Here is a 23,432-nt window from a genome sequence, read left to right as displayed (position 1 = left end):
ATCAGTATGAAGAAAAATGTTTCGTCAAATTACAGCAAAAAGCGTCATGATTTGTGAGCGAGGTCAATGCTATCTGGAAGGCTGTTCCAGAGACGGAGAGCGCGAGGCAGTGGTGAAAAGTTAAATGCTTGCATCATGCCATATACACGGGCATAGCTGAAATTATTGTGTAATCTGCGCGATATGAAGACGTGGTGTTTCAAGGATATGTTTCAAGGTAAGGATATTCCGTCAGAGTGAATGAATTTATGGAATAATGACAGTAATGCAATATCACGGCGAGTACTCAACGACTGCAATGATATTTCGGCTTTGATCTGCGTTATGCTAGACTGGGAACTGTAATTATGAGTAATGAAACGACTTGCCCTATTGTGAATTAGTTCCAATGAGTCAATAAAGTATTATTGCGATAGCAATTATATGGACACTCAAAAGCAGATTTCTGCCGTCGGCGTCGCCGTCGCCGTCGCCGTCGCCGTGAGGTTCCGTATGACGTCATTTGGAGATGAAATTGTCGCCGCGCGCCGAACGCTGTATGTGCGAGTGAAAGGGCGCGAGGGGCGCGTCTTTCACGGGGAGTGAACGCGCGGCGGAGAACAAACGCGCGTTCTGCGCCGTGCTCGCTTAAGGGCTGCAGAAGTAGGCGTCTCTTTTCTCCTTTACAATCACCATATATGTAGCGCAAACGCGCCTTCTTCAGACGCGCGAGAGGCCGTGGGGGAGGGGGAGGGAACGGAGGCGACGTTTAGCTGCGGCACCAAGTGCCTATTTATATCAGAGGCTCCAGCAACAGTCACCAACGCCGCACGCATTTTGAGCTAACGCGGGCAAAACGCCGATGGCATCGACAACAGTTCTGCGTGTTGTTGCTACCAAAGCCGCTCACCTTACTTCGTATGACATTGCTGTGTTGCTATCGCATTCATTGCTTCGCTCTTAGGGCGAAACTGTGACATTTTTTCTGATGTGGTGACTAAATGGGAGATGCGCACTCAAGCTGGGGTCGCACGAATGTCAAGTAAGCCAGTTTACGCAAGGCAGATGGAACACTGCGCAAGTCCCGGCGCAAGAACCCCAATGATTTGGATGCATTGGCGGAGACACGTAATGTGCTCAGAACATGTTATGTTAGGTGTAAGGTGCACACCAAGATACTTATACTGTGCAGTCGGCGATATAATACTATTGTTAATGTGGTAGATAAACTGCGAATTAACAGGTTTATGGGCGAAAGACATTGTTTTACACTTTGACACGTTTACTGTCACGAGCCATGTGTTACACCACTGGTTCACACAGAGCAGTGGTCCACAGTACGGATAATCGGCTTTAACAAAAAGCCTGTCAAGTGGGCGAGCACATCTTCCTCTAAGTCGAGAATAATGTCGCTTCTCTCATCACTCTCTTCCGACTGAGTGACGATTTGTGCTCATTTAATTTATGCTGAGAAAAAATCAACCAGGTAGATACTGTCATCGATCGCGTATCCAGGAAACGAGTTTACAAGTGTCCCAATACTTCTAGCTCCAAAAAAGGCCAATTCACAAACGTATAGAATAAACCTACGCCGTTGCAACAAGTCAAACACGGCGATCATACTATACTGCAGCCTTATACAGTGTAGACAGCTTATAACGTAAGTCACCGGAGTTGCAAATATCTGCACTATAAGCGGTACCGCACTATAACCAAAGCCACTATTTTCAAGGCCCGCACTTATGCAAAACATGTGCACCGAGCCGCCACACATATGCGACAGTCGAGGAATGCGGCTAGAATGTTTGTATTCAATTTACAGTCAAAGCTCGTTAATTCGAATCCAAATCACATGGCCGCACCTCCTACCGGCATTGCTCCGGCACCGCCATAGAGTAAAAGCTTAGGAGAAACCCCTCAATGTCGCGCGCGAACAAAACAAAAACAAGAAAGAAAAAAAAAACGCGGCGCAAATTTCACCCTCTTTCAAATGGCAAGGTCGCCGATTATGTGTTGTGCCGGAACATGCGTGTACGTGCCGACGTCTTAGCCACGCTACCATAGCCACGCGTAGAAAATGGCAGTGAACCCTTCTTTCTCCTTTATGCTTCCTCTACTTTCTAGTCACGTGTTCACCTTGCACGCTGCGGCTACGGCGCAGAGCGAAGCAGCGGTGCTGTCCCAGGCCGGCCAACGAAACTTCCCATGCCGGCAAACGCCCGCTTCCCGATAACGGCAGAAAACAAAACTTCGGGGAGCTGGCGCCGGGCCAGCTGGAGCAGCGGCACCTGCACGGCGGCGGGCGGGCAGGCACGGTGACAGTCGAAAGTGAAGGAGCTATGAGGGAGGGCGAGGGGAGCCACCGAAGCGGCGGAGTTGCCGAGGCGAAATCCGCTTCCCTGCCGCCCTTCTCCCTTACATTCCATGGTTTCCGCATGCGCCCTTCGCCACGCGCCGCGCGCTCCCTGAAGTTTCGTTTACTGCCGTTATCGTGAAGCGAGCGTTGGCCGGCGTTGGCAGTTTTGTGGCCCTCATTCGCTATGCGCGCCGCGATATTTCACGACTCGCACTCAAGATTCTGGTTTCAGCCTCACTGGTTGTTCGTTCGCACCACGTGCCCTTCTCCTCCACTTAGTCTCTCTTTCTTCCTCGAGCACTCCTTGGGGCACCCGTTTGAGGGGAGCGTTCGCCGTCTCCGCTGACTTCCGTACTCCCAGGCAGGAGCACTGTAACCGGTATTTCGTTTCCCGCAACTGCACCATAAGCGATACGTGTATACATGGAGTGCTATGGGAAAATTAAAGGGAGTCTGAAAAGACAGCCCTATATCCGGTCCTGCACTATAAGCGGTTACGTTATAAGTGGTCTACACTGTAATCACTAGAAAACGCACGCCAACATATACAAGCAACTTCTCTGTGAAAATGAAAACGATTACAAAGGGACATTATTCTTAACAAAATCATGATCCTCGCTCGCATATACCTTCGTTGTGTCCGTCGGTATCCAGTTGTCACGTTTTACTTGCGCTGCCCATTTCTTCATTCAACGTCGCGGGGTTTAACAAAATACCCGCGGCTCTTTTGCGGTCGATCCAGTGCACAGAGCGACACAACAGCCCGTCATGTTTCGTTAACAAATACGAACATCACAAGGGACTACACAAAACAAGAGCTCTCCCACCACAACGCCACAAAGAAAGCAAATGGAGCGCGCGTCCATTCAGCTCGACAGTCGCCGCGAAAGAACCAACATTGTGCCGAAAAGACAGAGCGGCGGCGCGGGGCAGTTCAAAGGCTGTCCCTACCCTGTAAAGCAGCGCTGGCATCGAGGCACCCTACTTTCTAGCACCAATAATTTTTTTTTCTTTTACACTCTTTTGCTATAATATCATCAGCCACTACGCATCTATAGGCAATTTCTCCAACTGCCCCCATTTACCACATGCCTCGCCACGTCATATACTGCATAGGCACTCACTTGTACGAGTAATCAAGACCGATCTCGCCAAGAGATACCACACTAGGACGGTCAAGGGCATGGACAAGGTCCTCTTCAATGTCCATGTTATACTCGTTGGCCGTTGTGAGGATGGCATCCAAAGGCACCCCAAACACCATCCTCTGACAGCAGGTAGCTCCAGACGTGGCGCTGCGTTATAACAAGTTTAAATTCAATAGTGTGGACCGAAACCTAGAATGTAAAGTGTGCTCCCTGAACAAAAGTTTACATACCAGGTGTGCTGCGGTAAAACTGATTTTCCTCTCTCCACCTATGAATGTCACTAGAAACAGAGGACTACAGTATGAACCTGGCATTGCGGACCATCGAGTGCACTCGTCAATTTCAGTTGTTGCATCTGAATTACGATTAAATTCGTTTTTACACAAGCCTTCGGTCTATATCCTTTTGCTCACAGCTGTACCTCTACATGCAGACTGGAAGTGAACTCGGCAGTTCCTCCATATCCTCTTCACTAATGGAGTTCATGGTTGTCTAAATGACTTGCTTTTGCAAATTCTATCCAGTCGTTGCAAACAAGCAAAATCTGATATTGAACTTCAGGTAATTACTCCCCCTCCCCCCGCATGCTCAGTGCGGCTCCAATTTATTTCAATGTGCTGAGTGTTGCTACACACAACCACTTTGCTGAAGGTACTACCATGTTTGACGACATGTTTGACGTTCCAATAGCAACTACGAAAGAAATGTTTTTATTGCGATAGCAATTATATGGACACTCAAAAGCAGATTTCTGCCGTCGGCGTCGCCGTCGCCGTGAGGTTCCGTATGACGTCATTTGGAGAAGAAATCGTCGCCGCGCGCCGAACGCTGTATGTGCGAGTGAAAGGGCGCGAGGGGCGCGTCTTTCACGAGGAGTGAACGCACGGGGGAGAACAAACGCGCGTTCTGCGCCGTGCTCGCTTAAGGGCTGCAGAAGTAGGCGTCTCTGTTCTCCTTTACAATCACCATATATGTAGAGCAAACGCGCCTTCTTCCGACGCGCGAGAGGCCGTGGGGGAGGGGGAGGGAAGGGAGGCGACGTTTAGCTGCGGCACGCAGTGCCTATTTATATCAGAGGCTCCGGCAACAGTCACCAACGCCGCACGCATTTTGAGCGAACGCGTGCAAAACGCCGATGGCGTCGACAACAGTTCTGCGTGTTGCCGATGCTGCTGCATGTCCAAGTTTATACAGCTGATAAAGCTAATATCATTACTCCGTATAGCTCTCTACAAGTTTGCTATCGCAATTGATGCTTCGCCTTTCAGGTGAAACTGCGACAACTTTTTTCTTTCTCTTTCGTAATGCTTGCAGCAAATACAATAACCTGTGCATGTTCTTCGAGCCATTAGTTCAATTATCTTTATGAAAGTATGCAACATGACTGACTGTACAATAGACTGATTTAATTACTTTCAATTGTGACCACTCACTACAAAATGGATGAACCATCATTCCACCAACTTCAGTTTGTTTCAGTGGAGTCTGCAGAACATTGCAATAAAATTGCGCAACATTAACACGATTATTGATGGCATATAATTTGTGACTGAAGGGGACACGTTTCCGTTTAGTGTAGTCGCATGCATCTAGCATTCAAAAGTATGAAAATCACGCTAGTGATGCATTCCCGTGCTCCAAATTAGAAACTCTGAGTAGGCGATCATCCAGCACTATGCAGAAGACAAATCAGTAGCAACATACGACAGACAACACAGTTCCCGTCACATTTACTAGCACATGCCCTGTCTCACGTAAGTGAGGCCCTGAAACACTTTTCGATCTAATCATAGTATGACATCACTATTAAATTAAATCGCCTCACGAATCTCTTGCCACAAAAGCCTTGCGAATCCTTCAAGCACAAGCAAAATTAGACATAGTAATTGGACTCATCAGCAGCTTTTTATCACCTTTCATTTCCACTAACATGTTGGAGACTACACAGCGGAGACAACAAGGGAGCGCATGGGAGCAATGCCACTCTGGCTCCGCCCAAAGGTTGAACGCGAGAGAGACGGCTCGCGGCAGCATCCTGCGTTGACCGCGTTATCTACACGACGTTTTTCATCTCAGAGGCCACGCAAAGCAGACACAGCAACTGTCACGTTTAGACCAGCAGTGCCAAGATAAAATGGTTCTTCTGTCTTTTTGAGATCACAAACATATATATTTTTCAGTTCTTTAACTCAAATGAGCAATAATTGTATTACTAACATTCTAGCGATCACGAAATCAGCCAATAACTGTTGTGGGTCTAGCTCCTTGCAATGACGCTGCATAACGACGTTGCGGAAGCAAGGGCAAGTGATTTTTCACTGCTTCTTATACGAGGCTATAAATTCCCTGTTACATGCTGTGCAATCACGTTTGACTCGCATGTTTACAGGAGCCTTGTTAACAGATCAGCAACATTTTCTTACTATGTTCGAAACGTGTTTCAGGGCCCCTTTAAACTGTCTTCTGTGCCTGGCGCAGTTCCTGTGCTTCACAATATGCGACTGGTCATCTAGTTATGCATTTCTTTACATAACAAATAAATATGTATTATGCATCCCTCGGTTATGAATAGTGAGAAGCCTTTGTGCCCAAAACAATGTCACTGAGTGCTTGCTCTCCCTTCTACTGTAGAAATTGCTTTGCTTTGTTAAATGTGGAGTTTTGAGCCATCATGACATCAGCTTTCCACATCAGTGGAAAGAAGGCTCCGAACTATAACCTTCGACGACACTTAATGTCAAAAACACAGTGCTAAACATGCTGCGTACATCCAACTAACACTCTTCAGTTGCATGACATCAATTGCTGCAAACTATTCAAAATTTGCATGGCAAGTTGATGGGAATGAGCAGTACAGTTATGCAAAGTGCACGTGAAAAAAACACGCTCTTTCAAAAATATTCATGCCATTGGTATGACAAATCAAACTCTCCTGTTAAACAAACTCTGCAGAAATACAGGAAGTCAAGAAAATTTAACAAAATTTGGCAGATGCTTAAGACTGCTTATATGTGGGAATACGAAAGCATTATACAGTGGAACCTCGTTGATACGATTCTGCATGATACGTCTTTCGGGATAATACATTTCTTTTTCTTTTCCCCATAATACAATTTGGTTGGATAATACGTTCGATAATACGATTTTCTGCTGGTACGCTTTATGTACTGGTTCCCGTGAAGATCGTATCAACGAGATTCCTCTGTAGTGCCTTTGGTGAAATGTATTTTTCTGCGAATCCTTGTCTGTGCAAGCTCTCACCTGCATTCTAACTGCGCCTCAATAAGGACAAATTAAAATGCACCAAGCGTCTCAACGCGTTCGCATGCCCACGAGGAGTTCATAACTCAAAGGACTGCTCAGCCCCGTTCAATTGGACATTAATGCTTTTTATTTTATACATTTATTTTATACACTAATGACATGGCACCACCTTCTCTCCATTGGCTGCGCTGTCACGAGTGCAATGACGCACGCACTAGGCACACCTTTAGTCAACGAGAACCGTGGATCCGCCATGGCACCCCGGAGGCCCAGGTTCAATTCCCACCCAGACTGAAATTTAGGAAATATTCATTTCAAAGCCATTAATTTGCTTTCCTTACAGGAACCTCCCTAAGGAATCTGACGTCGATCCAAGCATTTCGTGACGTGTTTTTACTTTTTTCGCCGTCAGCCATTTTTCGGTCATGCCGACTACGCCGACAGATTTTCCCGTAATGGGGCATATAATGCTATCGCATTAATAAGGACGCACTGCTATCTATGTAACCATAGCAGAAAGCTCAAACACTGGCTAGTTTCGTCTCCCAATTCGCTTTGTAACATTCTGGTATTGTGACAATTTTTTCTTGCATTCATGGTTTTCACTGTAACTATACCAGCTTGAAAGTGATTGGGTTGCATCCAACCATGGCAGTTTGCTCCAATAGGGGTTCCAGTTTGCTCTACCAACTAGTTCTCTTCCTAGAATCCTGGTATACTTCGAAAATATGGCGACTGCAAATTTCAGTGCAAACATACCTGCCTAAATGTTGATCGGTTGCAAAAGTTGGCCACACAACCTTCATAGCAGTCTGGAAAAGTGTCCCTGTGGTTAAAGCGGAACTTGGCATACGTTCCGGAGTAGCCCACTCGACTGAATATGAAGTCTAGGTAGCACTGAGAGTCCACAAGGCCCACCTTTGCTGGAAGAGAGTACGGTATCTGCTTAGAGAGCAGAGGAACAATGGGTGATGTCGTAAGCGCCATCTCTGAGGAGCGCGTGACAGTAGAAGAAGGTGCCCAACGGCTGAGCCGCCGTCGCCACCGTTGACCACGCGTAAGTGCAGTGGCCTGTGGAGTGTGAGAGGCAGGCTTGGGTCTTAACACCACTTCTGCTGTGTCTTCCTCCTGATAGCAGAACATGTTGAGGGCAAGCCGATCTTTGTCACCATCCTGTGAGCAAAAAATGTTTATTAAGAGATACGAGAAACTGACAACATATGAGTCTATGCCAGTACACTATTCTAGAAGAACTTTCAGTGTTTCTCAAGTAGACTTATGAGAGTGCCACTGCGAAAAGATTTTGGCATTTCCGGCATAGCGTAACAACGGGACTGAGCTGTGAACAGCAGCGTTGGTAGCCCCCCCCCCCCCCAACATCTGATGATGTTGTGCTCAACCAAACTACGTGTGCCCCTTACTGCAACCTATTGCTGTGTATTATCTTCCCAAAGTTTAACTTGAGTGCAATCTTGGTGCACCCTTGGTGTAATTTGAGTGCACTCTAAAGACATACTTTTCTTTGCCAACAAGTGAAGCACAAGATGTGATTCTAGCACATTCTGGTATAAACACAGCATCTACAAGTAGCTGCTTGACAGTAAGGCATACATCCTTGCTATTGAATAATTCACATGGTCAGGACTCCATGACCTCTACTTACATGCAATTTTATGCACATTTTGCAAATAAGAACTCCTTTACAGCTAAAGGGAGTGTACAAAGAGGCACTTTGTAGTGCACTACTCTAACAAAAAATTGTCATTTCAATTTACGGTCACTTGCCTACCGTAAAATACCGGTCAAACGCTCCCACCCGTGCAAGCGCCCCCCTCCCATAATCTGAGAATTTCGAGTTATCGTGCACTACCGAACAAGCCCCCCCCCCCTCCCCAATTCTCTGGCGACTCGCCCCGGAACTTTCGAAACCGAAACCGTGCCAAAAACCATGCTTCTGGCTACGTTCTTGTCTAATCCAAAATCCAATCCAAGAACGGGCCACCTACACTGACGCTGGCAACCTTGACACTGGCGACGCTCGCCATTTTATCAGTTTTGCTGTGCCAAACGTGGCTGTCACTTCGCGACATACACTCATACACAGTGAAAAAGAAAATCGAAGTCATGGAATGGCATCGCCACAACTGAAAGAATGTGCACGCGACAGCTCGCCACTTCAGTCTAGATAGAAAGAGGATCCATGAGTGCGAGAAGAAGTATGAGACTTTGCTGCAGCAGAACATTGGCAAGGCCAAGCTTCGGCGGAAGTTGAGCAATGGAGCGCCGGTGTTCAGCGAAGAAGTGGATGACGCTCTTTTTGAATTTCTAGTGCGAGAAAGAAGCGCAGGGCGTGCTGTAAGTAACAGACTGCTTTCTGAAGAAGCTGTTAAACTTGCGCACAGCTTGCAGTTGGGAAATTTTCTTGCATCCAGCCAGTACATCAAGAGATGGAAACAGCGGTTCGGCGTTAGAATGCGCCAAGCCACCAACGAAAGCCAGAAGACACCTGAAGATTTCACACAGGCAGCAAAGGCTTTTCGATCTGCCGTGAACGCTCTCCGGATATGCCACGACTACACCCTCTTCAACATTTCAAATATGGACCAGACGATGGTCAGAATGGACTCTCCGGCAAACAGGACAAACAACGTGGTCGGCGAGAGCACTGTGCGAATAGTCAACACTGGTTGCGCCCCGAGCGGCTTCACGGTTGCATTGGCAGCATGCGCAAGTGGACACAAACTCCCAGCTTTTGTTATTCTTAAGAAACCGAGTGCAAGAATTCCACCAAAGGCATTCATGAGTCTTCGCATACCAGGTGAGTGATGACCGTTGTGCACCAAGTTCTTTTCTGCTTGCTTTCAAAGCGGATAGTAACGATAACGGAGATGCTCGATCACAGTGATGACCGCTAACTTATTTTTCTTTTCGCAGCAAATGTCCGCGTCACCGCATCAAAAAATGGATGGATGACATCGGACAAGCTGCGGGAGTGGCTAACCAGGGTGTGGGGGCCAAACAGCGATGACGTGTGGCGACTACTTGTGCTCGATCAGGCACCCATCCACAAAATGCAGGCAACAAAGGACGCCTTAGACCAGCGCGACACAGACGTCGTGTACGTGCCTGCAGGGTGCACAAGCCTACTGCAGCCAGCTGACGTGTTCTGGAATAGGCCATTTAAGGCCAACCTTCGCCGTACGTGGGAAAGCTTCATTAGAAAAGAGGAAAGAACGCCGAAAGGCAATTTAAGGAAACCGTCGCGACAGGATGCCCTTGACTTTGTGTCAGAGGCATGGGCCGCTGTAACGGTAGAGACTGTCGCGCTCCTTCAAAGGGTGCGGCATTGCTAACGCGCTCGACAGTGCCGAGGATGGTCAGCTGCATGACCAGCATTTGTGACATCTGCGCCGTGGCCCCAGAACTTCGCGAGGGCTTGCAGACAGAGTGCCTAGGCCTCGTTTTCGCATCGGACTCTGAAGACTCATTTGACGGCTTCGAAAGCGATTAAATGAATGAAAAATAAAGAGTTTTAGTTCTAGTGCACTTTGTGTGTGTCTTCCTTTTCTTTCGGTTCCGTTTTTTTCAACTCTGCATTTTTTCGGGGTGGGGGGGGGTAGCATTTTTGACCGCCATCTCGCATTTTGCAGCAGTACCCCTCCCCAACATCCCCTGCATTATCCTCACATCGAGGGGGGGGGGGGGGCGCTTGATCGGTATTTTACGGTAAGTTATGTTTTCCTGCTGGCCACCTGTAGATATAGGAAGGTCCAAAGTGGCACATATGGCACACATACAGCTAAATATGGTTTAAAGCATGTTTATCTCTTTTGTACGACACACCAACGCTTTGAATGCACTGCAAACATCTTCAGCGCTCGACGCACAATGTGTACAGAGCGCACAATGCCTTCACACTTTTTTAATCCTTTTTTATTTGTTTTATGTATTGCATTTACAAACCAAAGAGGGCACATATAACACTGGCCAAGGAATCCAACAGGGATAAATGTGGAACCAGTTAGCCTGCAATGAGCCTTTGGCTTTCCAAGACAGGTGAGGAACCCTGAATGAGTCTGCAGCGGAAACTACGAAGACACAACTGGAAGAGTGGTGGCACAAAGAAAAGAAAAACATGCACTGAAGTGAACTTTCTATTTCTAATAAGCTAGCTTAGCATATAAAAGTATGTAAATACCTGAAAGGTTAAGAGAAAGAAATGGAGCTCGGCAGGCCATGTAATGCGTAGGATGGCTAACCGGTGGACAATTAGAGTTACGTAATGGATACCAAGAGAAGGGAAGCGCAGTCGAGGACAGAAGAAAATCACGTGGGGTGATGAAGTTAGGAAATCTGCAGGTGCAAGTTGGAATCAGCTAGTGCACGACAGGGGTAATTGGAGATCGCAGGGAGAGGCCTTCGTCCTATAGTGGACATAAATATAGGCTGATGATGAGGATGATGAGCAGTCACTGGGCACCAGGTTTGTGCTACAGGGCGGGTGATCGATTTCCAAGATGCCACAGTCTTTTGCTGCAGCCTTTGCAATGCTCACCAACATAACTGGAGCGTTGTCATGAAGCAGACGGACGCAGGGAAAGAAAATCCCTCGCCACTTCATTTATTGCGGCAGGCCGTTTGTGCAGAAGTGACGCGTAATACTGTTCGTTCATGGTGGTATTTCTTTCCTTAAAGTCGATCAAGAGAAGCCCGCGGCTATCCCAAAAGATTGGAACCATGATCTTCTTGGTCGACTGAATCGCCTTGGCTTTTTACAGTGTCACTTCCTCCGGTTTGCGCCATTCCATCGATTCTCTTTTGGAAAGGGGATCGTAGTAAAGGACCATGGTTTCATCCCCAGTGACAATCGACTCCAGCACTTTTTTCTCATTCCCATTACAAAGCTCTAACAACTTGCGAGAACAGGTCACACGATGCTCCTTCTGCACAGAAGAAAGGATTCGAGGCACCCATCTGGCACTGGCCTTTGCTATGTGAAGCTTCTCATAAATTATGCGGAACACGGTCTTTACAGCGACTCCACCCGTGCCGAGATTTCTTTCAACTTCAGCCTCCTACCGTTGAGCACTTCGTCCTCAACGAGAGACAGTTATTTCGGTCATCACCTCCTCAGGCCGACCACTGCTGGGCTTATCCTCAATGCTCTTTCTTCCCAGGCGAAACTGTTTTGCCCACTCCTTCATGGTGGAATAAGAAGGGGAAGCTTCTGCGTACACACTATCCAAACATTGTTTCATTACACTCGGAGAAACCCCTTCTTTGGTAAGGAACCTAACCATGGCTCGATACTCGATTTTTATCATCATCACCACTTAGCGTTAGAGATGGCGCTGTGTATCGAAGTGGCCGTTTTGAAATCACTGTAGGTTTTAGATGTCAGGCCAGATACTTATGGAATTGCCCTCGTATTACGTGGCGTGATCAAATTAGGAAATTGCAGGCCTGACTTAGAATCAGTCAGCGGAAGACAGAGGCAATTGGATATCTCCAAGAGAAGCCTTCATCCTGCAGTTGACAAATATATAGGCTGATAAGGATGATGATAAAAAACAGTCACAGAAAAAGGCTTGACGTATGCACATGAGACTGCCTGGCAAAGCGAGGGTTCCCAATGTATATCTCCAGCTACAAGTTATCACTTGTGTCAGTGTTGTTTGTTGGAACTTATATGATCTTTGACTACGCTTTGCTCAATGTTCTATCAAGCCATGAGGATCAGCGAACCATTTCCAACCAACTTGAAAAAACATGCTGTAGGGCTAGTCAGTCTATCATCGCTGCAAACGGTGCCAGGGAATGCGGGGGCCAAGCAAGGAGACCGAGACTGATTGGTTGCCTTCAGAAATAATGATGCTCTAGAGATAAAAAGGCTGGGAAAATCTTGTCCCAGCATGGCTTCTGTTATCCTATTCGAAAACCATGCGTGCTTCCTATTGGGATCTGGCAGATTGGAACATCCAGTAGTTTTTCTTTTTTTTTGCTTTTCTTTGCACCCTTGTGTGACGTTCAGTCTATTACTTTTCAGACAGCAATTATTCTGTGCAATCAGGAAATACACTTTCAGTTGTCAGTGTGCCTTGCGATTGTCTTGATCTTCATGCTTGTCCTGTGTTCTCTGGCGCCACTTGCAGCCACAAACAATTCGGCCATGCAACCCCCGAGAGTCACTGATGTGAATGAGCCCTAACATAAGATACATACCGTAAAAACCCTCGTATAGGTAGAGTATTTTTTTCCTGATTACCAAGTGCAATTTCCACCCCGTACAATATGCGGATCCCAACAATTTTCAGGTCAAATTCGCAGTTCCGATATCGATATTGCTCAGCGCGATCATCATCAGGTTCTTGCGCCATCATCAGTCACCCCCGTAAACACGCTCACTTCGCAATGGCAACACTTTCCACAATGTCAGGATCACGAAAGCAGTATTCGGTTTCTTTTAAAAGAATACTGATCGTAGCTGCAGAAAGCACTCGCAGCTATACTGCAGGGCTGCAGTTCGGTGTGAAAAAGCACAGCATTCGCCGGTTGGAGGAAGCAAAAAAAAGCCCCATTGCGTGCAGCAGCCTGAAAAGAAGTTGATTTGGACCTGAGACACTTTGTTCAACAGCAACAAGCTGCTCACCTCGTTGTCAACATCGAGCTGCTGTAAGCAAAGGCAAGAGAGATTGCTAGAGAAAAAGGCATTCGGCAGACGGACTTCCAGGCAAGTAAGCACTGCGTGTCTCGTTTCATGCACCTCGCTGGATTTTCTATACATTGCAGCATGTATATATAGCAGAAGCTGCCAGAAAACTAGTAAGAGCTGCTTGTGGCCTTTCAGCGTCGCACAATTTTGCTGCGAAAGTCGGTCAGCTTTCAGTTGGACCAGATCAGCAATGCTGATCAAACGCCAGTATACCAGGACATGCCCTCGTAGAAAGGCTCCAAGCAAGATTCCGTGAGGCGAAGTGGAAATGAGAAGATGCGGGTCACCATAATATTGTCCTGCACGGCAGACGGTAGCAAGCAACCACCATACATGGTGTTCAAACGGAAGAATCTGCCACAAGGGGAGATGTTTCAAAAAAAATTTTGTCGTCTGATGTCAAGAAAAAGGGTGGATGGACGAAACACTGGCGCTTGATTGGATAAAGTCTGTGTGGTGTTGAAGGTCTAGAGCACTGCTGGAGTTCCCATCACTACTTGTCCTGGATGCTTTTCGCGGTCACTTGGCTGACTCTGTGAAAAGACTCCTGCGCGAGTCCGGCACAGAGTTCATCATCCGCCCTGGATGACATCCCACTAGCAACCACTTGATGTGTGCATAAATAAACCATTCAAAGACAGCATCAAGCACTGCTATATGGGGTAGATGAAGTCGCGCGAGCCTGAACAGACTCCTTCCAGACGGTTGAAACGGGCCTCTACAGCAATGTTCTGCTCGTGGATCGCCAACACTTGGGCCTGCATTCCCGAGAAGATCATCTGTCTTGCGTTCAAGAAATGTTCCATATTAAACGTACATAATGGCACTGAAGACAAGCTTCTACTGGACTTATTTCCGACAAGGGACTCTCGGAGGAAAGTGCATCGAACGACGATGACTAAAGATTGAAGTGCAATGGCAATAAATGCTTTGTGTGATCGTTTTACTCCATCTATATGCGGACGCAAACTTTTTTGTTTCCACTTTTACTGTCCCCAAATTACACATCCGACTATATGCGGCTCCGAGCTATATGCGGGTTTTTATGGAGATAAGCAGGTGAACTACAAATGAACAACTCACTCCCATGTTCTTCGAGCAACAGCAGGCAGCCAGTATACAGGCAGCCAGTGGTATGTGGTCTTGCATGCAGAACAGCGGTGGAAGGTTCGCTTCATCAATCGGGAGCCGAAGGTATGCCATCAGGTCACGGACAACGCTCCTGTAGTCGGTTGTGCCTTCTTCAAAGCCCGTGATGGGGATGCCATACGTCGCTTCGCCTAATCACAAAAGAGAAGAAGTCGTATAGGCAGGCAACATATAGCAGAAATTTACCGAATAGTTTCACTAGCAGCCCAGTCATTGCAAATTCAAGGGTCCCTAAAAGGAAATGCTAAATCGCTCTTGGCAGAAATCGCACAAAATAAGACTGCACACGAGACCCGTCGTCAGGGCTCCATCCAGTCACATTTTCTAGTCTTGTCTTCTTTTGTGCCATTTCTACCAATACAAACCTCTACAAAGAACTTAAGGTTTGGGAGCAAGCTAGTTGGTGCGATACCTTCATAGTGTAACTGTACCAGAAAAATACCGACGAGAGGAGAACACAAAGATGAGCACTTACTGCATATTTGTGCACACCGAATAAAACCTTCTGTTGGTAGTCAGCACTCGTCCTTGTGTTATTCTCTCGTCCGTGTTTTCCTTGCGCTGTTTCACTATAACAGCACAAAGTGTCGTACTCAAAAACACTAGATCACTTTACACTGAAGTATTCTTCCAAAGTCTCTTTTCATTTATTTTGCAGTAAAATGTTCATTACTAGGATAACTTGTAACAGGGCTAGTTCGTAATACAGTATGGCATAAGAACGCAAGAATAACATACACACACACACACACACACACACACACACATACAGGAACCCAACAAAGAACCCTGCTTTTTACGCAAACACTTTCACAAGTGAAAAGCAGCGTCCTTTCGTGCACCTGCATGTGTGTGTATGCGCGAGTGTTTTCTTGCGCTCTTTAGCTGTTACCAAAACGGTTACTAGAAAAGAATAAGAAAGCCAAACTTCCACCTTTCTTTTTTTCATTGTTACCCGCCAAAATCCCAGCACAAGTATACCACTATAAGATCACAGATTTCAAGTTCCATATTTGGGCCATTGTGGCTTCGGAAATGTTATTGAAACGTGCCAGGTTGCCTTTCCCTTTTTTAGAACCACAACGGAGACCATATTTACCAATAAAAAATTAACTCCAAGCAGGCACCATGAAAATCTATGACGTCGCAGCGAGCTGGTGTGGGGAACTACAAGGCATTGCCTCCACCGGCCTTCAGTTTTTTTGTCATAAGAGATGCTTTGTTTTTTTTTGGTAATGTAACAGTTCAATTATTTTTCTCTTTAGCGTACCTTCAAATATAACATGAATGCCCTTAACTGGGAAATAAATAATTTTCACAAAGTATTTACCTTTTTCTTTGTGGTGAGATAAGCATTGGATTATGAGCTTGACGAAAGTCAAGGTGCCCACAGGGGTAAGTTTACGAAAGTTCTATTGTTTTCTTTATGAATGAGCGTGCAAGTGCATGGCAACCAGCCTAGCCAGCGACGTGTCGCACAGTCCCATGGCGACATGAAAAACAAAAGGAGAGAGAGCGGTGCCATTCCTGCAAGTCTGCACCTGTTCCAGCACGCTTCCTTCTTTCTGTGTTGATAGTGCTTGTGAGCGGAGAGAGACAGAAGAATCTGTTAGGGCAATCACGCTGCCCGTCATACTCACGGTTTAACTACGAGCGCTTCCAAAGCTGCGATATATGCAGTGCTTCTATATAAAATTCACATGAAACTGTTCTTGTTTACAGGCATGGCACAATAAAAATTACAATATTTTAAAAAATGCTCATGAAGAGATGCAAGCAGAAAAAGGATCGGTGCCCTTCTCATTTTGTTTTCCCATCTCGCCACAGCACCACACAACATGTGGCCGACCAGGCTACTGGCCATGCGATTGCGTGTTCCCTTTCATAAAGATGGTGATAGTACAAAGCAGACTAAGTAAATCGCAGACTTGAGTCATAGTATGACCAATATACATTGTGCCAGTGAACAAGTCACTGCTCAAAAGCTAATGTAAACAATAGTGCAACTTACTGTGGTCTTTTGCAGCACTTGCAAAGCCAAGAGGTATTGGACCTGAGAACAAGTTCGTGGCAATTAATATCAGAAGCTACCATGCAAAAGCTCGCAATTAAAAAAAATTTAAAGAAGCAATCCCATACCTGGATCGATGAATTTGTGGAAGGCTCGTATGAAACCTTGCTCAATTGAGTAGTCTACAAGTCCAAGTTGTAGCGGGTAGTAGATCCCATTTTCCTCGCAGAGCATATTGAAGGACAAGATGTAGAATGGCCACCTTTTAATCTCTAGGTGTCAAAAAGAAAGAGGCAGTTCATAGGGGATAATTGTTGATAAATCATAATCAGGCACATGAAACAACAATAACAACCGCGATGAGCATGCTGTTACTTGATATTGCATTCGTAGAGGCTGTGATTCATGGCAAAAGTATGCATACCGTCGACTGTGCCAATATCGTCAATATATCGATGAATATTATTTATCATGTGTCGGCGCTGTTGATTTCTTTCGTCCTCCTCTTGTAAGACACTCTGAAAATCAAAGTGCACCTGCTTTGTGAACTCCAAATGACAGGGGCTCCAAAACGGGCGAACAAAGGTTGTGTCAACACCATTTACTTTGTTATGGCGCAGACATGGCAATGGGAACATCGAATGGCACATTAGCCAAACACACAGCACTGTGTGCCTTTCCGTGACCCTTGTGTTATGTCTCCGCTATAACACAGTAGATGCCCCACCAACAAGTCAATGTATATAGCTACCCTGATGGACTTCATTTTGTCAACCGCGTACGTTAAGTCGCGCACAAATCTATCTGCAAGCTGAAATCATTACCGTGACGCCAAAAAAAAAGAGAGAAATTCAGCAAGGAAAAAGAACAGCTCGGAAACCCCGATCCGCGAGCAAAGGTTTCAATTGACTAAAAAGAAGAAAAAAACCTTAGCTCAGCTAGGGGTGTCCAACATGTGAACAAACTCCTTGCGTAATAGAAAAAAATCACCGTATCGATGTTGACTTACGGCGATGCTGCGGCCATCTGAAGTGAACTTGTTATGTAATGTTCCTTTTCCGCGCTCCTTTAAGTCGTTTGCCATGGCCTCATATAGCGATTTTTTCTCTTCGGTTAGCGTCTGCAAAGTAACGCCAGAATTACTCGTAGAACACAACGACAGCGATGAACGGCCGTGCAGTGCGAAGCCTTCACGTCAACCAAAGTGATTAACACGGGTAGCAGAAAGTACGGAAACGCATGCTAAAGACGCGCGAGTGACCAGCGTTCACGTATCGAAACGAGGCAGACACCGGCTGAGACACAAATGAACGCGGCGCGTGCACACGGAAATGACATGCCGTTACCGCGGCGTCGCTGACAGCGCCGTTGTGTTGGTTAAAACTGCTCTCCAGACCTTCGAATAACGAATAAGGTCGAAATGATAGTAGGAAAATGTAAAAATTTGCGACTACATGAAGGGACCTCGGGCGCCAGCATACCTTCAATCTCTCTCCCGCTTATTCTTCTCTGACGGCGTCGAAATCGAGAGCACGGTCGGCGGCGTTCCTTGCGTTCGTTCTGAAGCTCTCGCACGAAGAAGAAAGGTCCTTTCTTTCGCGTGGTGTAAGCACGTGTAACCCGAGCGTGAACCGCGAGGGACAGTACCAAGACCAGAAACAGTACGCTGGCGCGAAATCTCGCCAAAAAATAAAGAAAAACAGCTTGTCAATTCGGCGTGATGATGATGATGATGACGATGCCTGAAATTAGACGCTGCCCTGTCGCTTGTACCGGCCGGGGTACAGTGTATTAGTAGAACACTGTAGCAGGGTTGACCGCAGGTGCCATATCGCCAAAGATGAAATTCGCGTATTCTGCATTTTATTCGTGCATGGAGAAAGGAGGCGTTACTTCCTTCCTTCATACATCCACTCTCGTGTACAGGGTTTTATTCTCCACAGCATTTAATCTCCACTATTTGCATATTTCGCTGTTTTCAAAACTCACTTCTACCTGCATTGCTGAGCTTGCCTCGTCCGTTTTGCGCTGAAATTACATTGCAACTAATTTAAACATGCTCAGTGGTTATCGTAAGGACGTACTCAGTCGTCACCTTGTGTCGTCGTCCTAGCATCCCCGGTTAAGTGGGAGCTGGTTGAGAGGCACTTTATGCGCGCCTTTTGATATTTTATTACACAAAAATAAAGGGTACTGCGGTGCATTGAATATGGGGAAGGGGAGGGCACGGTATATGGCATGTTCATCGTAGCTTGGGCACCTCGGTATACAAGGCTTCATTCGCACATACACAGACTATTATCGCTCAAAAACTTACCGAGTAACTTAATTTATGCGGGTGTCACCTTTGAAGAGTGAACAGACCGATTTATCAAGTATCCGGAAAAGATTGAAAGGTAACCTATGTTTACAGCGTGGGAAAAAATTAGGGCAACTTGCACTAGTGGTGCAAAGCTGAAGAAACAGCGTATATATAGGTGGGGGTCGACCAAGGTTTACGAAGTTTTGGTATGTATTACTATGTTAGTGCAAGATTTTACTTAGTTAATTGCTATTTATTGCTATGTTACGCTAAGATTTCTCAGGCGGCGCAAACGATGCACTCGGCGCAGCGACACTAGGCAATGTGCCGCCGTCGCGGCGTCACAGAGCTTTACGAAGGTCGCGAACGAAACACCGCGCAATGAGGTCATGGCTTTTTTTTTTTCCTCTGCCTACACGGCTGTGGAAGCTTGGCGATGTACGGGAAGCGGCGGTGCACCGTGGCGCGGTCGGGCGCAGACATGCGGAGGAGGTATCCACTAAAACCCATATATAAAATGTACCGGCACTCTCCTCCCCCGCCTTCCCTCCTCCTCGTTTCTCCTCTCTTTCGCGCTCCTTTTTCGACCGCTGTGCCGCCTACAGCGCTTGAAACACGTGCCCTTGTTTATCTTTCACCGCTGATCAGATTCGACGATCGCCGACTGTGTTCGTCGCTATCGTCGTGCTCCTCGCCAGTCAGTAGACGCTTCTGGGGCGAAAATGGCGATGGAGCGTGATCGTAAACAAACGCAGCCAGCGCCCAGGGGCTCGACGGTCCACGTGATGCCATTAGGCCAATACCGACGCGGCGTCGGCCTCGGACAGGGTGTGCGAGAAGGTGGCGGCATTCTTCAAAGCGTGACGCTACTTTTTATATATAGGGGTTTTAGTATCCACAGGAGACTGATCCTCGTTTTCATTGGTTGGTTGAAAGTATCGTCGAAACGCCATTTTCCAGGGAATTCTCCGCTTCAAGGAGCAGGGAAAATAAAGCCGCCGCCGTAGGCAATGCCTCCCTAGGGTACGCTGTACCCAGAGCTTCGCATGCTCTCGCCCACGTGCGCCGCTGTCACTCTTGCCTTGCGCACTGAGATGAGCAGCTGTGGAAACGCTACGCCTGGGACCGCTTTGTCTACTTCGCGCGTCGTGATGCATTCTTGCAAATTTTGCGACAAGACTTTTTCTAATCGTAGTAATTTAAAAAAAGCACATAAGAAATCTTCACGGAGTAGCAGCTTTGCATAATTTCGTACAGGAGGAGGCAAATATACCCAGTAAGAAACGAACCCTCGCATGTGATTTGTGTCCCAAGATTTTTGCAACGCTTCGTGACTTGCGGCAACACCACGAGAGTGAGCATAACTTCGAAGTGGAAGTGGAGACATTGACGTTTGACACGTATGCATGTAAGAAACCTCGCTCGATTATACTTTCCATAAGGCATAACGTTTGACATGTGGTGCTTTCGCCCGTACACCAACCTGTTTGACACAATGTGCTATTTCTGAAATGACTCGAGCGTTTGCCAGTATTCGGTGTGCACGTAGTTCCGTGTAACTTGTCACAAATACAAAAAAAAACGTGCGTACAGAATTTTACGTAGACGTCGCCAGACTTAAACAGTTAACCATCCCGAAATTGTGTGTGACTGAAATAAATCGGCGTTGCCACGATGTGCACACAGCTTTTAGGAAAGCTCACACGTGTGACAGCAATGCTTATTACTGTGTATTTTATGGCCACGTGTTTGCTGCCAAACACTAAATGTACTAGAAAGGTACTAGCAAGAGGTTTGTAACCACAACATGCTACGCTCGACATTTTATAAATGAGATCTGTTGTGCATACAACTTTTAGCAATATAATCCATACATGCTATACCATCAAAGTTGCTGCAATTACAGCAACCTGCTTGTTTGATGCTTGGATCAGAGTCCTTGGAACGTAGGTTTCAATTTTTACCCTCTGTAACGAATCAGTGGAATGCAATTACAAGATACATGTGTTGATGTTTCTACTGCCTTTATTTCAGATTTCCTGTCTTAGAAAGATAATGTGGAGAGCGAGACTTGCAGCCATTTTGTTGCTTCTACTGGAATAAAAAGAAAATTCGCCAGGAGTGTTCAGGCGATATCGAAATTGTCACCGCTCCGGGACATATATAGAACTCCCTACAAAGCTGCGCGAACGTCAGATTAAAGTGCAAGGCAGCAGCAAAATAGGCATACATTGCTTTGCAATGCTTGAGGTTACAGAAAGGGATAACAAAGTCTTTGTAGTATTTCAGAAGAACCACTATGGACACCTGGATGAGATAGCTCATCAGAGGCTCTCTGTGGCTGAGAAAAAAAGTAATTGCAGGTAAGACTTCATGCATGCCATTCATTTCCAGTGTCACAAGGTCAGAATATAACTGCTGCATTCTCAATGACAGATCAATATTGTTTTTAAATGCATTTCATTAACATGCTGCTAGCATTTAGTATTTAGCTACATGTACAAGAACAGACCCTAGTAAGGGAAGCTGTTTCTGAACTGAAATGTGGTTCTGTTTTTAGTAAAAAATTAAAATAAAGGCTATTTACACTCGGATGCTATTTAAAACTAGATGTCTAGTTAACTAGAGAGGCTTATAAATGAGAAACAAATGAAAGGTGATATCCGGTGTAGACTATTTCATTTATAGTAATGAAACAAAAGAACAGCATATATCACCAGAATAAGTTTGTAATATGTACTATAGCTTGGATAGTGTTTTAAATGTATGGAAACATGGTGAAATTGCCCATAAAATAAATGGACTAAATCGAGAAAATAAATTTGTAGGCTGCCTAAAGGCAAGGCGTCCTTATTTAATGTGTGAATTATTGCTTCATGCCTTTTCTCACCTACTGGTGCCGCAGAATCCTTCGAAAGAGTCACCATACTTATCTGTCTCCCTGTAGACTGCAATTACTGTTGTCAGCCATTCGATTCATTTTCAATATTCAAATTATTTGCACAACCTTACTTAATGACTTTACAAAAACCCTGCAGCAAATAACTTTTCAAAATGTTTTATCTCTGCCAATCACAGAAGCACTACGCTGCATGCTCTTTCTGGCTCTGTCTATATTGCGTTAAAAAAGACCATGTGCGATGCCTTTTGGGCAACTAGCCAATACCTTCAACATGGTAGTGGACATACTTTCTTTTTATTACTGTTATAAAATAAACACTTATTTGTTAGTCTGTCAGATATCGAAAAACTGAATATGCATGCACTTCAGGTTAAAAACAGGGATCATTTTAATGTTAGCCAAACTGTTCAACGGACAAAAGATATTTCAGAACACTGTGAAAGATACAATTATATTATTCACAATGTTAAGTCAGAGGTCTGATGACCGAACACCGTACGTCTTAAAATCGTATTTAAAAAATTTTTCATTGAACAGCTTGGCTAGTGTTAGTTGAGACACACAGTACATGGATGTTTAGATTATGACAATAATTTAACAAGCCTTCTGTCTGCTCCCATATGACATGTAATTTGTCTAAATGGCACCGTGGTTAAGGCATGTGTTGATACTATTCTTTGGTTTTTGTAAAGACAGCCCTGTTCAAGCTACATCAAATCTGCCAGCAAAGGTATTTTAACAAAGTACATGTTCACAGCTCGTATTCGAGAGGTCAGTAGCCTGAATTACTAAGTTATTAGGCAGAAAAGTAGTCTAGATATTCTGCTGCAGAGCAACAAGCAAATACAGTAGAGAGGGAGAGAAGCCGTTTTTTTTATTATTATTGGAAGTCCCTGCTTTTAAGAGTCTAGCTGAGTCCCTGGTATTAATGATGAGTCCATCTGTCTGGACCTATTGATGTGTCTGATGTGGGCATAGCAGTGGGTGCACCTTAAACTATGCCCACCAGCAGTGGGCATAGTGTAAGGTGCATCTCCTGCCATGCCCTCCCAGGTGTAGTAAAAAGAAAGTGGGATGTCTGCGTAAATTAAAAAACAGAGATGTGCAGCCTCCTTAGTTGCTGATGAGTTGCTCTTTACAATTTTCAGGTAGACTGGCAGAAGGAGTGCCACCGAAGACCATTTTGCAAAAAATCAAGGCAGGCACAAGTGCAGCTAGCAGTCGGATGAAACTTGTCACAAGAGAGGACCTTCGGAACATCCGCGATAAGAATAATATTGACAAAGCAGAGTGGCGACATCCTGATGATTTTACGAGTGGAGTTATGGGTTAAAGAAAGGAAAAAAAGGATTTAAACACAAGAAATGAGCTGATGAGCCCAGAAAATGAGCCAAGTAAGGCAGGCAGTGACTCGCCTCTTTTGTATTACAGGAAAGAGGGTGATCCGAGCAGTTCTGAAGGCAACTTTGAGCTTGCCTTGATGACCCTCCCACAGAGACGACTACTTTGTAAGCTAGGAATAGAGAAATTGTGTATTGACTCTACGCATAGCACAAATAGGTACAAGTTTCAGCTGACAACACTGCTAACCATCTCGGAAGATGGCTGT

General features: G+C 45.8%; 1 protein-coding gene across 1 annotated transcript in view; it reads right to left on the bottom strand.

Moving 5' to 3' along the window:
* LOC125942883 (uncharacterized) overlaps positions 1–18,265 on the bottom strand; it is a 50,326-nt gene extending 32,061 nt beyond the window's left edge. Inside the window, exons 1-7 of the mRNA XM_049661134.1 lie at positions 18,101–18,265; positions 17,629–17,739; positions 17,044–17,137; positions 16,748–16,891; positions 16,620–16,661; positions 14,543–14,739; positions 7,548–7,920 (exon numbers count right to left, since the gene is read on the bottom strand). Coding sequence (XP_049517091.1) covers positions 7,548–7,920; positions 14,543–14,739; positions 16,620–16,661; positions 16,748–16,891; positions 17,044–17,137; positions 17,629–17,703 — 925 coding nt within the window. The 5' untranslated portion in view covers positions 17,704–17,739; positions 18,101–18,265. The remainder of the gene's footprint in view (positions 1–7,547; positions 7,921–14,542; positions 14,740–16,619; positions 16,662–16,747; positions 16,892–17,043; positions 17,138–17,628; positions 17,740–18,100) is intronic.
* Between the last annotated feature and the right edge of the window lie 5,167 nt (positions 18,266–23,432).

The sequence above is a fragment of the Dermacentor silvarum genome, chromosome 1, assembly GCF_013339745.2.
Source record: "Dermacentor silvarum isolate Dsil-2018 chromosome 1, BIME_Dsil_1.4, whole genome shotgun sequence".
Taxonomy (NCBI): domain Eukaryota; kingdom Metazoa; phylum Arthropoda; class Arachnida; order Ixodida; family Ixodidae; genus Dermacentor; species Dermacentor silvarum.
This window is presented reverse-complemented; position numbering and strand designations above follow the sequence as displayed.